The sequence below is a fragment of the Harpia harpyja genome, chromosome 2 (assembly GCF_026419915.1).
Source record: "Harpia harpyja isolate bHarHar1 chromosome 2, bHarHar1 primary haplotype, whole genome shotgun sequence".
NCBI classification, from domain to species: Eukaryota; Metazoa; Chordata; class Aves; order Accipitriformes; family Accipitridae; genus Harpia; species Harpia harpyja.
Window position 1 is genome coordinate 58,718,277 of NC_068941.1, and position 16,230 is coordinate 58,734,506.

General features: G+C 40.7%; 1 protein-coding gene across 1 annotated transcript in view; it reads right to left on the minus strand.

Moving 5' to 3' along the window:
* Positions 1-15,952, minus strand: part of PAICS (phosphoribosylaminoimidazole carboxylase and phosphoribosylaminoimidazolesuccinocarboxamide synthase) — a 43,753-nt gene extending 27,801 nt beyond the window's left edge. Inside the window, exons 1-5 of the mRNA XM_052781013.1 lie at positions 15,550-15,952; positions 10,619-10,705; positions 5,750-6,229; positions 4,038-4,127; positions 3,229-3,300 (exon numbers count right to left, since the gene is read on the minus strand). Coding sequence (XP_052636973.1) covers positions 3,229-3,300; positions 4,038-4,127; positions 5,750-6,229; positions 10,619-10,705; positions 15,550-15,937 — 1,117 coding nt within the window. The 5' untranslated portion in view covers positions 15,938-15,952. The remainder of the gene's footprint in view (positions 1-3,228; positions 3,301-4,037; positions 4,128-5,749; positions 6,230-10,618; positions 10,706-15,549) is intronic.
* Between the last annotated feature and the right edge of the window lie 278 nt (positions 15,953-16,230).

Consider the following 16,230-nt stretch of genomic DNA (forward strand, 5'->3'; position numbering starts at 1 on the left):
TTTTTTTTTCTTAGCGAGCCATGAATGTGGCTAGGGAGCCTGGCTTTTTTTCTAAGCCGCCGTTCAGAGTTTTTGGAAGGCAGGCATGAGGAGAGCAAGGCTGAGCCAAACAGAACAAACCGTCGACAGTTTCTGGCATGGATAAAACACGGTGGCTCCCTCCGCATTGTTTAGTGAAGCTATAGACAGCTGCCAGCAAATATGCTTAATCTCTACTTTGTTTTTGAAGCATTGCTCACAAGGCCACCAGAGCAATGCTGTCACAGTCTTTCCTTTTACCCGCTCAGACTGATACAAGCTCTGTTCTCTTCTGGCACTCTGTCACTATCACTGTTTATCCTGTTTTCTGGCTCAGGAGGCAAGATTAGTAATTTGACTCCTAATCCTTACTCTCATGTGTGTCTTGTAGAGTATAAAACGGGAGCGGGAAATGTCAAAGCTAGGGAAAATTTTCAGTGTGTGGCCTATGTTTACTCCCCAACAGCTTGCAAAGTTGCTGCCATCTCTGTCATGCAGATCTATGAGACTGGATACAGACAATTTGGATGCACAGTTAGGAGTTTGTATCTGCAGCCCAAGTATGCCTTGGGCTAAGCCAATGAATAATCAAGAACTTCTGGGTTTGCATTTCTCTGAAACACTCTACTTCATGCCAGCCTGCGGCATATGTATTAAAACATTTTCTTTTGACTTTATATCTGTGTATCATTTTAAAATTCCAAGCACACAGCAGCAAGTGTTCAAGCCAACATAAGTGCCTGAGTATGTACCAACTTAAGATCTTAACTTTAAACAACAGATTTTTAAAAAGCCCTTGCTTATGAACGTATCTTGGCAGTGTCATGACTTATTCCAAATTTGTTCTGAGAGGGACATATAGTAAAGTATGTGGGGCACCAAAAATCCTAAAAAATAACAAGAAAAGTCATTTGTTTGAAGCAAAATACTTGCTGTAGGTATTTTTTAAGAACATCAGGCTACTGGCATTCCTTAGAATCTTGTTTTCATCTCCACTGTTGTTCCCTGGCACTTCAGATTTAATCAAACACCTATACACAGTCTGTGGTTGTACTGGAGAGTCTGACACATGTGGAATGTACATGTGCGTGGAGTTTGAATTGACTGACTACTGCCTGTGCAAACTGCAGCAATTGGCTCTTCTGAATAGATCTCTGGAATTAACTGCCCTTAAAAGTGATCCCATAAAATAGAAGACATCAGTCAAAATGACTAAATAAGGTTTTATTTCCAGATTGATTTAATGTGGGTATCTTTTACCAGAAAAGAGAAAAAATTACGGTGGACCCAGCCTTTCCTAGGCTGCTTTTACTAAAAACTAAATGGGTTTGTGATTGCTGTGATACTCTTGCACCCTCTGCTGGCCTGTCTGTTGGGAAAGCCACTCCAGGGCAGTGCTGTCAGAGAAAGTTCAGTAAACTCTTACAGTAAGTCTGTAGAAGAACATGTAAGGATTTATTTACCTCCACCTTTTCCTTGTCAGGTGGGCATTTGCTGCTCTTTGAGAGGAGAAAAACAATACCATGAAACAACAAATAACTAGGTATTTTCCTGAAACTGGTGTATTTGTCTTTTGACTAATACCATCTTAATTTTTTCCTTACCAGAGTATGGCAAAGCTGATTGGACTGTTTATAAAGACTGGCAGTGGTGGTGATGTTACTGTGGCTAATAACGCAGGCTGACATGTAAGATCGTGAGCAGCATGTGCACTTCTGAGGCAGCTTGTGCACCTCTGTGCATTTACACAGCTGCAGTTGCCAGAAAACAGATGTCTGCCCAGGCTAGCAAATATATATATAGGCAAGTGTATGTATAACTGACTGCAGAGTACATTAACTCCATGTACTAATTAGGAAGATGCCCTGATACAAGGTTAACAGAATTTCTAAATTCTTATTTATGTCAAATTGGGTTTTTTTACCAATTTTTTTAAAGGCATATGAGTATATATTAATTATAATTACATGCTTGTTGAGAAACAGTTTTCTACAAAAGTTCTGTTGAATATGGAGTCATCCTTAAGAAGTCACATCCTAAAGGCTATCGATTGTCAGACATCTACTGATATCAAAGAACCAATGTGACGTATCACTGCCCGATTGCCTTTTTCACTATTTATCAGCAAGTAAATTATAAATACAGAGGTATATAAAATCTCTTTACTTACCAGTTTCTCACTTTAAATTTATTTGAACTGTCTAGGAAAGGCATGTACCACAATTAGAGAATAAAGGATCTCCATGATATTGTAACGTAAAAAGCACGCATCTTTTCTCTGCTTTATGTAATACCTAATTATGTGACCCTTAATAACATTAAAGTCTAGGTGTTTTTTACCACCTGTGATAAAATTATTTGAGTCTGTATTCTTCATTTGGGAATGAGGAAAAGAATTCTGGAAACTGAAACTGCATCTCTTCATGATGAGTTGCTGTGGTTTTGCCTTGTTTTCCCCACAGAAGTTTGAACAGTAGTCTTTAGAGTGGATAGGCTGAGCCAGAAACACTTTTGAACCATTTGCTATTTTAATCTTTCCCCACAAAATCAGATTGCAATTACAGTTACCCAGAAACAAACAAAATAGGCAGTTAAAATACATATATTTGAGAAGGGAAATGGTAACCAAGGTAAGCTATAGATGTCTTAACACCTACACTTATCCTAAAGGCATGTTAAAGTGTCAAAAACGAGTACTCAGAACTTTACTAGAAGTATTCAGTTAACTTTATCTTAAATAACTCATTTGTAAGATTGCAGTCCAAAAAGCTACAATATTATGTAGCTGCAGGCAGTTGAAAACTGTGTCAGATGACAGTTTAGTGGCACTGCTGAATCTATGTATTATTACCATGTCTTAAGTACTGTTCACGTGTATGTAGTAATTTTACTTGTTGATGGGGAGAAATGGAATTTGATGCATTTTACAAGTAGTCTTAACTGGATCCTACAAAGTACTGCTTATGATTTCTTATATATTTTGTCTCTCTCAAAATGAGGTCCCTATAGGCAATGCACTTTTCATAACAACCTATTTTTCTACAATGAATGCCTCAAGTGCCCATGGTGATTTGGTAAAAGGCCAGTTATATATTTCTTTGTTAGTAAATTTAAATTAATAAATGTAATTGCTCTTAAATGGTAAAACAAAAATACTACTGTCTGGTATAGCTCAAATTACCTCTCATGATCAACCATGTCTTTACTTACTTGTCATAGCTGTTTCTTTCGTGATATGCAGAGCTGCCCGATTCTCTGGAGTAGTATTTACAGTAACATCATCTGTCAGAAGATTTTTAATTTGACATTAAAATCTTTCAAGTTCATGTTAGACCATTTTAAATTCCTTAAGACTACTCCTTAATGCCTAATTTAGACCATATTCTGCCTCATGCTTCCGAAAGAGATCATGAGGCCCTGTTGTGGAGAGTCAAGTCTGTCAGCCTTTGAGACTTTCATGTGTCTCTAGCTGAATGTTAAACTCCCGCTTCCCCTGAAAGTTATGCTTTCAGATGTAAGCCATAATATTTCTTTGTAAAGAGCATATGCCTTCATATTCAGTGCTAGTAGTGATACTCTTAAATGAAGTTTTCATCCCCTGACATGAGCATTTACACAATTATATTAAATAATGATCACATTATATTGTGAAAAAGAGAATGCTGTATTAGTTCATGCACAGGAGACTGAACAATTCTAATCCTTGGGAAGACACAGTTTAAGTAAAAGTAAATGCAGTAATACATTGCACTCAACTTGCTTAAACCAATAGTTTCTTCTTCTTGACATCTTGTGTCATGAATCTTTGATAGACTATTTTTATCAAATTCAGCAGAGCACTGTAGATGTGCACATATGCCTGTATTGAAAGTATGGTTATCACTATTATGTTATCTTCTGCTTATAAATTTTTTAGGCCTCTTCATTTTCTAACCATAATTACAATGTGGGCTTATTTTAGAAATCCATCTTAATTTAGTAAATTTAGGGATTTATATAAAATAGACTTTTCAGTTTACCTGAGTCAGAAACTTTCTTTATATCTGCAACCTGTAGGTCTTCTGACATATTACTAACAGAGTCCTCTTCACCTGTGTCTCCAGGCATTTCTGCGTAAATAATGCTATGTTAATTAGGGCACCACATTTGTGTACTACATAAGAACAGCTGTGCTGTGTCAAATCAAAAGATCTGTCCAACCTAGGATGCTCTTTATGCCAGCAGACAGTAGTAGATGCATTAGCAAAAAGCCTAGAAACGGCAACTGAAGAGTGAATCTTCCCCCAAAATGTTCTTGTAGTTTTCAGCCAGACACTGTGTTATATTTTTCTTGACTTCTTCCATTACTTTACTAACTTCTAGTCTTATGTTTGGCCACCGTAATATCACGCTGTCGTGGTTTAACCCCAGCCAGCAACGAAGCACCACGCAGCCGCTCACTCCCTTCCCCCCCCACCCACTGGGATGGGGGAGGGAATCCAGAAAAGAAGTAAAACTCGTGGGTTGAGATAAGAACGGTTTAATACAACAGAAAAGAAAAAACTAATAATGATAATGGTAACACTAATAAAATGACAATAATAAAAGGATTGGAATATACAAAACAAGTGATGCACAATGCAATTGCTCACCACTCGCCGATCGATGCCCCGTTAGTCCCCGAGCGGCGACCCTCCCGCCTCCACTCCCCCCAGTTTATATACTAGACGTGACGTCCCATGGTATGGAATACTCCGTTGGCCACTTTGGGTCATCTGCCCTGGCTGTGTCCCCTCCCAACTTCTTGTGCCCCTCCAGCCTTCCTGCTGGCTGGGCATCAGAAGCTGAAAAATCCTTGACTTTAGACTAAACACTACTTAGCAACAACTGAAAACATCAGTGTTATCAACATTCTTCTCATACCTAACTCAAAAACATAGCACTGTACCAGCTACTAGGAGGACAACTCTATCTCAGCTGAAACCAGGACACAAGCCCTGTGCAGGAGTCTTACTGTGTAATAGTGAGTTTTATGTTTAATTCTGTTCTTAAACAACAGGCATGTTTCTGGTTGTACATACCAATAAAAAATGTTTTAACTCCTGGGTAGTGTAGGTTCATCGGTCTACTCTAATTCTGCATTAATCCATCTATGACCAAGTTATTCATCAATAACCACACAAAAATAAAGGCAAGCTCTGCCAGCATTCTTGGTGCTATTCCTTTTGCTATTTCCACAATAGTTATCCCAGTAGTTCGGGAGTCTTGCTCCAAAGGCCAATAAAACTGGGTTACTGGGGACCATAAGAGAAAGGCAGTTTAAATGTTAATTTTTTAACCAATGTCTAAAGTTACAGACTTTTGCTCAATGTCTTCATTTTTCTGGGAACACAGTCTGACCATCTCTCTGATCCAATTTTTTTTCTAAGCTGGAAACAGTCTCTTCTGCCATGATTTTTACTGGAATGGTCTCTCTGTATCACTTTATCTTATCCTGCGTCTTCATCATTTTTCCCTCCTTTTGTTTCTCAGTTCTATTAAAAAAAGCTTGGGGCAATCATTCAATCTGAAAGATTACCTTATAATGTAAGACAAAACTACTAGACAAAACAGTAAATTTCCATTCAGTGGTTTTTTCCCCCCAGCAAATCGGTTAATCTAGCTGGCTGCTTTTTGGGGGGTTCTTTTCAGGTCTCTCTAGTGCTGGGAAACTAAAAGTTTTAAATGATAGATGGGTAGCTGAAGTACTTACCTATGGAGTCCTTTTCTGATTTTGCTTCTGTCCATTCTGGAGGCCTCTCACTTTCATCATTATCTGATTTACTTCCTTGTTCCATGGTGCTGTGCCCCAGAATAGCATCCAGTTCATTAAAAAATTTCATACTTTTACTTGTACTCCCTGAGTCTTGGGCACCTTTTACACTCTTGTATTCATGTTTCAAATTTTTATATTTTGTCCTGCACTGCTTCCAGTCCCTGTCAATTCCGAACTTTTGAAGTCTAGCAGCAACCTGTTCAAATATTCTTTTATTTCTCACTGTGCCCTCCAGTTGTTGCTGGATATTTTTGTCTGACCATATGCGTATCAAAGCTCTGACTTCATTAACAGTCCAGTGTTTTCCTCCTTCATTTGCTACTGTTGGAATAAAAGCCGGTGTTTTGGAAGCCTCTATTGCTGACGTTGGATTACCTGCATCGTGTGGGGTAGGGGAGAGACACAGATACGGGTTACCTGCATTGGGTGGTTGGGGTCGGGAAAGGACAGAGAGAATGAGAATGAAGTATGCTGTTTCCTCACGGCTTGTCTCTCCAGAGAAAGACGGAGCAGAAGTGACATTAAAATCAAGCTATTGGTTATTAATTTGTCAGCATTTTTGTTAATTCTGACATCATTTTTGCCTTCTCTTGAAAACCAATAGTAAGATAGCACATGTACATTTAATTAATCTAAGAAGAACATTTCTTTCTTCTGTGCCCTAATACACTGAGCTGTTTTGTTGTTCAGACATTAGAGAGGAGAAGAGTGCTGTTTGGAAGATACCAAGTGCTGTGTTAGCACAACAATAAATTGGGCCCCAAGTCACTGACACTAAGCATCAAGACTTAACTTTCTGCATTCATGCCATACTTTTGGTTTTACACACATAGAGAGATTTGAACTGGGTAAGGATCTGAAGAATCTGATCCTTAACTCTTAACAAAGCATGCTGGGAGCTGAGGAATGGAGACTTTTTTTTGCCTTCAGTCACACAGGAACATTTGTGTGAAAACAAACCCAGTTCTCATGGTATAGAACCTCCACCTTTCTCAGTGCAGGTCAATCAAAAATATTGGGGATTTTTTAGTAAAATTAAAGTTTGAGTTATCTTACTCTGCAGAATTAATATACTTTTTAATTTTCTCCACTCTTCAACTTTATTTTTTAGTATTAGGAGGTAAAGGATCCCATGCAATTGCTTAAAACACTGAAATATGATCTCTTGCAGTTTTTTACAGTTTCCTTGTTTCTAATTATGAATTTGCTTTAAGACTTCATTTTGATTATCGAATTAGTTTGGAAAGTGGTTTCTCGTGCATTTTGTAAATCTTTGCAAAAATAACTAAATTTAAAAAAAAAACAATTCCAGTGCTTCATCAAAGACAGCAAACATGAAAGTGCACAATAACTGACAGTTTTTTGCAATCATACTGAAGTGATAAATGCCTTTGCCAGCGTCTTATTCTAAAAGGGCAAGCCAGGTTACGGGGGTTGGACACTTCAGTCACTGAGTTTTGTGTGATGGCAAAAATATCTGACCTTTGCTTGTAGACACAGCTTCAGTGGAGCAGACTTGTGTATAATAACCTGTCTGGGGACAAACTTGTCCTAGATAGAGGCATTCTTTGCTAGTCTCCGTAATTCATTCTAGTTGTGAAAAAGCTGTACTAACAGATACCAGTTTTTTCCCTATGAGTCCTGTGTTACTCGGGACTCTGCAGCAGCCAGCTCACTGATACTTTGTTGAGGAGGGTGGTTTTCAGGTAACATATCAATTATGCTTTCTTCATTTCTTTGTGAGGAAGTGAAAGAAAATGCTTGTTTACAGGTGAATGCAACCACAGGAATTGCCACGGTTGGCAACTGCCAACACCAGATAGGCTTGATGTAGTCTCTGCTCAGTGTTACTGGGAGTACTTCAAGTATCTGTATTTCCAGAGTGGTTCATTAGTCACTACCAGAGTGTGCCACGGAGAACAGAGAGAAAAGGCACAGGGGAAGAAAAGAGGAAGAAGAATGCAGAAGGTGCTCCCTGCACTTCCCAGTTAAAGCCATAGATTATGGGGCAATCTGGGAGGGATAAGGTTTTTTTAGTCCTCGTGTAGACCAGTATTTCTCACTAGTAAGTTCATTTGCAACTGAGCTCACTTTTGGTTGTGGATATTAGGTCAAATGAGTTCTAGTGACTCGGTGCACTGCTCATTCCTTCTGCTGTATGCAGAGTGGAAAAAGGTGCCTTTGTTCCTCATTCCCTTTAAAAACACTGTGATTCAAAATACCTTACCCATAAGCACTGCTTTGAAACACAGTTGTTATGGTCACTGTGAAAATTTTCCTTATGTCTCAAATGTATTTTAGCTCTCATTTGTTTAAAAAAAAAATTAAGACAGTATTGGGTTTGTGTGGCAAGGTTTTGGTAGCAGGGGGGTACAGGGGTGGCTTCTGTGAGAAGCTGCTGGAAGCGTCCCCCATGTCCGACAGAGCCAATGCCAGCCGGCTCCAAGACAGACCGGCCGCTGGCCACGGCCGAGCCCATCAGCGACGGTGGTAGTGCCTCTGGGATAACAGATTTAAGAAGGGGAAAACGTTGCAGGACACACAGAAACGGCAGCCGGAGAGAGGAGTGAGAACATGTAAGAGAAACAACCCTGCAGACCCCCAGGTCAGTGAAACAGGAGGGTGAGGAGGTGCTCCAGGTGCCAGAGCAGAGATTCCCCTGCAGCCCGTGGGGAAGACCATGGTGAGGCAGGCTGTCCCCCTGCAGCCCATGGAGGTCCATGGTGGAGTGGGTGGATGCCTGAAGGAGGCTGTGACCCCGTGGGAAGCCTGCACTGGAGCAGGATCCTGGCAGGACCTGTGGCCCCGTGGAGAGAGGAGCCCACGTTGGAGCAGGTTTTCTGGCAGGACTTGTGACCCCACGGGGGACCCATGCTGGAGCAGTCTGTGCCTGAAGGACTGCACACCGTGGAAGCGACCCGCACAAGAGCAGTTCGTGAAGAACTGCAGCCCGTGGGAAGGACTCATGTTGGAGAAGTTCATGGAGAACTGTCTCCCATGGGAGGGACCCCACGCTGGAGCAGGGGAAGAGCATGATGAGTCCTGCCCCTGAGGAGGAAGGAGTGGCAGAGACAACGTGTGATAAACTGACTGCAACCCCCATTCACTGTCCCCCTGCGCCACTGGGGGGTTAGGTAGAGAATATGGGAGTGAAGTTGTGCCCAGGAAGGAGGGAGGGGTGGGGGAAGGTGTTTTGAGATTTGGGTTTATTTCTCATTACCCTACTCTGGTTGACTGGCAATAAATTAAGTTAATTTTCCCCAAGCTGAGTCTGTTTTGCCCATGATGGTAATTGGTTGAGTGATCTCTCCCTGTCCTTATCTTGACCCACAAGCCCTTTTGTTATTTCTCTCCCCTGTCCAGCTGAGGAGGGGAGTAATAGAGTGGCTTTGGTGGGCACCTGGCGTCCAGCCAGGGTGAACCCACCACAATATACATTATTTTTTTACCTGAAAGATGTGTTTATGCCATATTTGATTTTTTTCTAAGCTTCCTCAAAATGAGAAATCTGCTGAAATGAAACCAAAGTATTAAGCACTATAGATACAAAGGGCTCAACATTTTTCTTTCAGTGGTGTCTGAAAAAGTGCCTGAAATCTAAAGACTTAAGAGAGGCACTAGAGAAGACATTTTACTATCAGTACATACTTGAGACCCCATGCAATTGAATTTATTTTGCTGGCTTTGTAGAAAGCAGCTTTCTCAGAATTGAAGAGTTTTTAGCAGGCCAAATGAACCTGCTTGGCAGTGTGTTGCAAGAGCACTGAGTAACACAGACATATTACTGTAAAATTTGATTCAGATACTTACTGCAAGAAAAGTTTTGTTTAAATATATGTGCATATAATTCCATGTGAGATTCTTGTCTCTTCCTTAATTTCTTGTTATGCCGGGCAAGAGGGGCGTAGTGTGTAACGTAAAAGTTGTAGGTTTAGCTGGGGCCTTGTTTTCTCCCTGAATATGGCACCTTGGAGATTCTGTAGTGAAAGTTGTTGTAACTGGACAGGGATGTATGCTAGGGCACAGAGGGTATGTAAAAAATGGAGAGAGCACGTAGGAAATTCAGGACAGTGCTGCTGTTCGTCCAGGCAAGGAATCAGCTCATTGGCTGCCTAATTCTGCCTAAAATGTGTTCAGGTTTCTCCCTTCCCTTTAGCAGCCCCTTGAAGGGGCTCACACCTAGGATCTTCTCCCTCTTTCTGGCTTGCTAGATCTGTGCCTTTGCTCTGTAATGGCTTTTCTGAGGAAAACTACTATAGTAGGATGGTTTCCAGATGAGTTGTTGTATGGTTGGTTGGACTAAAGCGTTTCTGACTACCCCTCGCTTGGAGAAAGGATACAGTTGCTTTGAAGACTACTGCAAATCTGGATTGCTCAGTGGGACAGGTCTGACCTCTGCCTATCTCTCCTGGCTCAGGCCATCACTCATGCTGCTTTAAGTGGAAATTACATGAGTTGGAGAAAATCCACAAGTTGACATGGGTATCACACACTACCATTTGGCATACTTTCCACTAGTATTTAACAAAATCAATGGGGTTAATATGATTAAGCTACAGCATGGGATGTGTTTTGAATGTGAACGGTGGTCATGCAGGAGTTAGTTACATCATATACAGTGGTGAGTATCTAGCGATGCATGAGACTGCTGAGTGCTAAAACTGGGAAGGAGATGGTGCAAAAGTGTGGCTATTTTAAGGCTGTATTGATCAGAAACAGAATGACGGCGTATTCAAGCTATCAGAAAGTGCTCTGTCAGCCATGCTGCTTTTTAGGTTTTGATCTCTCTGCACCATCATACTATACCTAGTTGAACTGGTCTGACATGTGACATAAAAAGTAGTGGATCTCCTGGAGCATCCTCATCATCTTCTAAAGAAATTGGTATTTCACCTGGGAAGGAAAAAGGTTTTAGATGAAAATAGGTATGGACTAAATTAGCTTAAATGAAAACGTCCATACAGAATGAGAAGATTATTAACTTTGTAATCTCTATACTTAATTTGTATTTAAATTAAATTTAAAATTCATTTGGCCTGTCCCCATAAGGGGACACAAGTTTTAGGAGGCAAATTAAATTATTTTACATCTTGCATATGAAGCCTGTTTGAAACGTATTTTAAAATTCTTGTGGAAACTGACTTGATTCTAGTGACTTGTATGCTTTTCTGACTCTCAGTGTTTGGGGTGGACAGCACATTAAAAGTACAGTTTGAAAGTAGATAATGAAAATAGGGGACATACAAATAAAAGTGGACTTTGCACACGGATTCAGATTACCACAAATCCATTTATATAACAAAAAAAGAAATTCCAAGAAGAGTATTTAGAGAAGAGTATGAAGAAAACAAGAGTGTTCTGTAAAGAGTCCTGGAAATCAATGGAATTCATTAATGGCACAGGGAAGGCGGGAAAATGTTGTGACTAGAGAACAGAGGTATTTGTAGCCAACAGGATTCAGTCTAGCTTTTTACAGTATAGCATTCCTACATTTGCTTAAAAAGCAACACTATAGCAATTGCTATGTAAGTTTGGAAAGCAGCATATGTAAGTCAGGTTCTGAACCAGCTTTATTTTCACAGAGGACAGACTTCTCAGTTGTGCTATGGTAATATGCTGCTGTATTCAACCTAGGATGTTGACAGGAGGTTTGAAATGTTGATTCACTGTATGGGGAGCTTAGCTACTGTCAGCTCCAGCCAGGCAGGTCATGCAGATCAAAGCTACCTGTTCAAAGGTACTGCGGTAGGTAGTTCGTCACAAGGAACAGTAACGAGGTGCGGTTAAGATGCAACCTGGTATCCCTGACGCAAGTGAAACTGGAAACTGCATTTGGATTAATTTGGAAACATTATCCTAAATCCTCCTGACTTTCAGCAAGGCTCAGAGTGACTCATAGATGCAGTGGCCTGATCTCCAACTGCTCCCAGCTGTCCGCCTTGCTTCTCTGGCAGGAGCTGCTACCCCTGTGGCCGGGCTGAGGGCAGGAAAGGTGTGCTCATGCCTCCACCTCTAGCACCAGGACTGGCCTTTTATCTGCTCTAAAGAGCTGCAAAGCGAACTACAGGGAGGGGAAATAAATTTTCTCTTGGAAGGCTGCTGGGTGTGCCATGGGTACTAGGGTGAGCAAGTTTAATTACACTGTAGTATTAAAAATAAAGCAATTTATTACTTTAAGTAAATAAGAACAGTTCACACAAAAAGATGTTAGAGTATTTGATGGGGGGAAAAAAGCATCTGATGAGCAAAAAAGTTACTCAATAAGAGTAACTCTTATTAAAAAAAATATATATATACAATACTTGTCAATGACATGTTTAATGTTAAAGTCCAGACATGGAAAACAATGTATGAGTGGCATTTCCAAGTCGGCATTTACGAAAGATCTTTTTGCATTTCTAGGAGCTGTCTGAGTTTTATACATATGATAATATTCTCATTGCTGATGCATTTCTGCTCAGAGTTGATAATTTTTCTGCATTTGCTGTGGTAAAGTGAAGGGCAAGGAAAACGGCCAGTGCATTAATATTTAAACATACAGAGAAATATAAAAGAGCTTAAGTAACTTAACATGAATTACTAGGTGGGCTTTACTTTTGTAAATCAAGTACTCAATTTATTAATACTTAACTTGAGACAATCAAAACTAGTTAATAAAATGGGAAGGTCATTCATCTGAACTCTGATTTTTCATAGTGCACCATCAATCACTGCATGGATTTTCTTGGTTGTTGATTACTGGGATAACATACAAACTAAATTTTAAGAGAAGTGAACATGCTGAGTTGTGTCTTTTTTAATGATTATTTAAGCTACGGCTGTGTTTGCCTCTGAAAACTTGTATTTTGGGAGAACAGCATGAACACTGCTGGCTTGCAGTGCTGTATGTGCTTATGCAAAAAGTGTCATCTTTCCACGAACGAGCTGGGAATTGGGGGGTGTGTTGCTACCAAGTTTGTCCGGACACCTCTCTCTCAGATTTGATTGTGATTTTCAGTATTCATTTCTTCAATTACGCTTTCGAAAGAAAACTGATTTTACAAGATATGAAAAAAAACTCAGGGAAACACCATAGAAATACCATCCAGTCCAATAAAAGCAGACTCTTTTTTTCTCCTTTACGTTCCGCCCCCTCCCCAGCACTCTCCTAGTAGTTGAGATAATCAAACAAAACAAACACAAAGACATGCTTTGTAGCTTTACATTAAGGATGGGTATGAATATTTAGACTGAGGCTAAGCAGAATGGTAAAAATACAGTAATTTCTTTGGGAGCATGCCCTGTCCCTCACCATGTTTTTTAAACAAAACAAATTAGTATAGCTGCTAGGTTCTTAAGAGAAAGTAAGATGTGCATGGTGGACAGTATTATTTGGGACAGGTTTTAGTTTGCTGATAGCATTTTGTCTTTGCTACCCAAGTCACAAGCCTAGACATCCTTTGCTCCTCCAGCTCTGTCAAAATAAGGCTTCTCGGCCTCTTTCTAAAGAGGGCAGGGACCATTTTCCTGTCTTCTCCCGTTACGCTCTGGGTTGAAAGGGAGAAGCCCAGGAGGTGACCTGCAGGGACGCAAATGTACTTTGGCCAGTTTATTTTATGGAGGGCGATACCCCCATTAAAGCAGTCCCCTTCTCCCGACAGCCCATTAAAGCAGTCCCCTTCCTTCTCCCGCAGGCCACCAGTCAGGTTCACTGCTGGGGCCGGGGCAGCAGGCTGCCTTCGCCTCTACGGCGGGGGGGGGGGGGGGAATCGCGTCTCCTTCTGTGGGAGCGACACGGCCAGCTCTGCCCCCACAAAACAAACTTGGGAGCATCAGCTGCAGAGCCACAGATGCCATTTATGCCTTACAAGTGCCCTTTGAAAGTACTGAGCTGGGCAGAGGTGGCAACTCTGACGGCAGTCGGAAAAGGACTGGGCCTCTAGTACAGCGTTACTTGCTTGACTTGTATTCTTAAGTGAAGAAAGTTGATGTTCTCACAGCTGTTCTCTCTGCCCCTTGTTAAGGATGTATGCATTTTGCATAGCTGCAGGACACATTTCTATCTCGGTGTGTTTTCTTTGTGGCTGAATTATGGTTGTTGTGAAAATCTTCACATTTAAATCCTTACCATTAGTGTTGCATTATTACAGTTAGTTGCATTTAATTTTTGTTTATCCATAAAAATTGTTTGTTTGTTTGTTTTTAAGGGAGTAACAGAAATGCTTGTGCATTTAAGCGATACATTTCTCACCTTTAAAACCAGACTGTCTACTGCTTCAAAATGAGGTGTGTCTCACGCAGGCGTAGTTTTTAAAATATATATTCTAGTTCAGGATTCACAACCGAAATTAACCTTTTCTGATTTAAACTTGCTAGAGGTGTAAAGCAGATGAGAATTAGGATTAACGGTGCAAACTACATCAAAACACAGAGGGCAATCTAAGGGCGGATCCTCAGATGAAGGACACTATCTTAGTTTCATGTGGTCCTCGGAAGTGTAACAGCTTGTTATTAGCTTCAGTTCTGCAAGTTTAAAAATGGATTGCAATACACAGTGCAGAGAGCACATGTTAAAATATTATAAAATTGCCATTTTAATTTAAAGGGACTTTGACAGATTAGAGGCTTTCTGTTAGGGATGACAAATTAAGGTCAAGCTTTTCGTTAAGGTAAACCGTGACAAGAAAAATGGCTATTTCTTTTCCTCAGACCTGTAAAACAGCATTGTAGAGGGAGACGTGGAAGGGTACAAGAGCAAGCTAGATGTCCAGTTCCTTTCTGTGCCTTTGGCAATCTCCTCTGATACTAATGTCGAGTTTTTTGTTTTCTTAAAAAAGATTCACAATCGTAATTAATGTAAATTGACACATACTGTGGGAACAAACGGCTAAACTTTGCATTTCTTTTTTTAGCCACCTCGTTTTGGTACTTGTAACTATTATTGGGGCTTATGCTTCAGTGACATTTAGGATGTGACAAGGAGATTTGAGTGATGTCAAATAGCAGATTGACCCTAATGAAATGTTAAGCTCAGCTTAAATGCAGATGTAGAGAGGGTTGAATAAAACAAGAGATGAAATAATTTGGTAAAAAACCCTCCAGAATAAAAGCAGTTGTATTCATTTGGTTTGCCTCAAAATAGTCTGGTAAACATGATGATTTTTACTTTCCTCAATACATTACAATTTTTAATGAGAAGTTATTAAATATTTGAGATATTTAAGTTGAATCACTTACAAAATAACTTCATTTACCTTTAGTCATCATACCCAAATTTTCAGTTGCAGAGAAATAAGAATAAAAATCCTAAAATGCACTTGTATCACAACTAATGACTTTTTAAAAATCATGACCGTTTCAACCTTTACTTTCATCTTCCTTTAAGTTTACATCTGAATTGGAGCTCTACAAAACCTCCTTCCAAAGTACTGCAAATGAATGTCAAAGGGAAAGAAAACAGCTTTTCTCAATTTAACATTTCAACCCTGCGCAGGAGCCTTGACACCAGCGAGTACTCACCGAGGCTGCAATACAAGCCGTTAGCATAATTTTGCTAGAATTACGCTGTATTTACAGACTTCGACACTGGTGGGTGCTAACATTTTATTCCCCTGCGCGAGGAGTGCATCAAGTCAGTTCTAACAGTGCTGTCGGGGCTGCGCAACCTCCGCTTCGGCTCGAGCAAACTCAGGCTTCGGTTTTGTCCGCTTTGGGTTTTAAGCAAAGAGAGAAGAATAGAAGCAAAAACAGGTTTTTACCTTGCGTGCTGTCTGTTGTGGGGCTTGTGTTCAGCTGCGTCTCAGTCGCAGAACACCTGCCGTTCTCTTCTGCCGCTAATTGTGTGACAGGTTCATATCGCAATATGGCATCCAGATCACGGAAAAACTTCATGGTTTTAGTGACATCCCCAGAGTTGTGGGCATATTTAACCGTTCTGTATTCATACTTCAGATTTTTATACTTTGCACGGCACTGTTTCCAGTCCCTGCAAACTCCTAACTCCTGCAACCTCTTAGCAATGTAGATAAATATTCCTTTATTCCTCAGGGTGCCGTGGAGTTGCTTTCTGATATTTTTTTCCGACCAGACGCTTAACAAGGCTTTAACCTCCTCCTCAGTCCAATGCTTCCCTGCTCCACTCTCCATGTTGAAAGTGACCTGGAAATGATTCACTATTTCTAGCCAAGATTTTGTTTCCTAGGAAACCAGACGGCTGGTTGTCAGTGAGCTCCGCCGAGATGAAAGGATCTAGTTTTACTGGCTCAAGCTGCCTGAGGGGAGTAACTTGAGAAACTGCCAAATAAGCAGGCTCCGTATTAGAGGCCGGCGAATAAAGCAGCTGGGGCGGGAGGGGGTGCCGGGGGGGGACGGGCAGCCCCTGGACGTGGTTGGCTTTAACCCTTCTTGGCAAGGAGGGCTTCGGTACGAGCAGTGCGGCG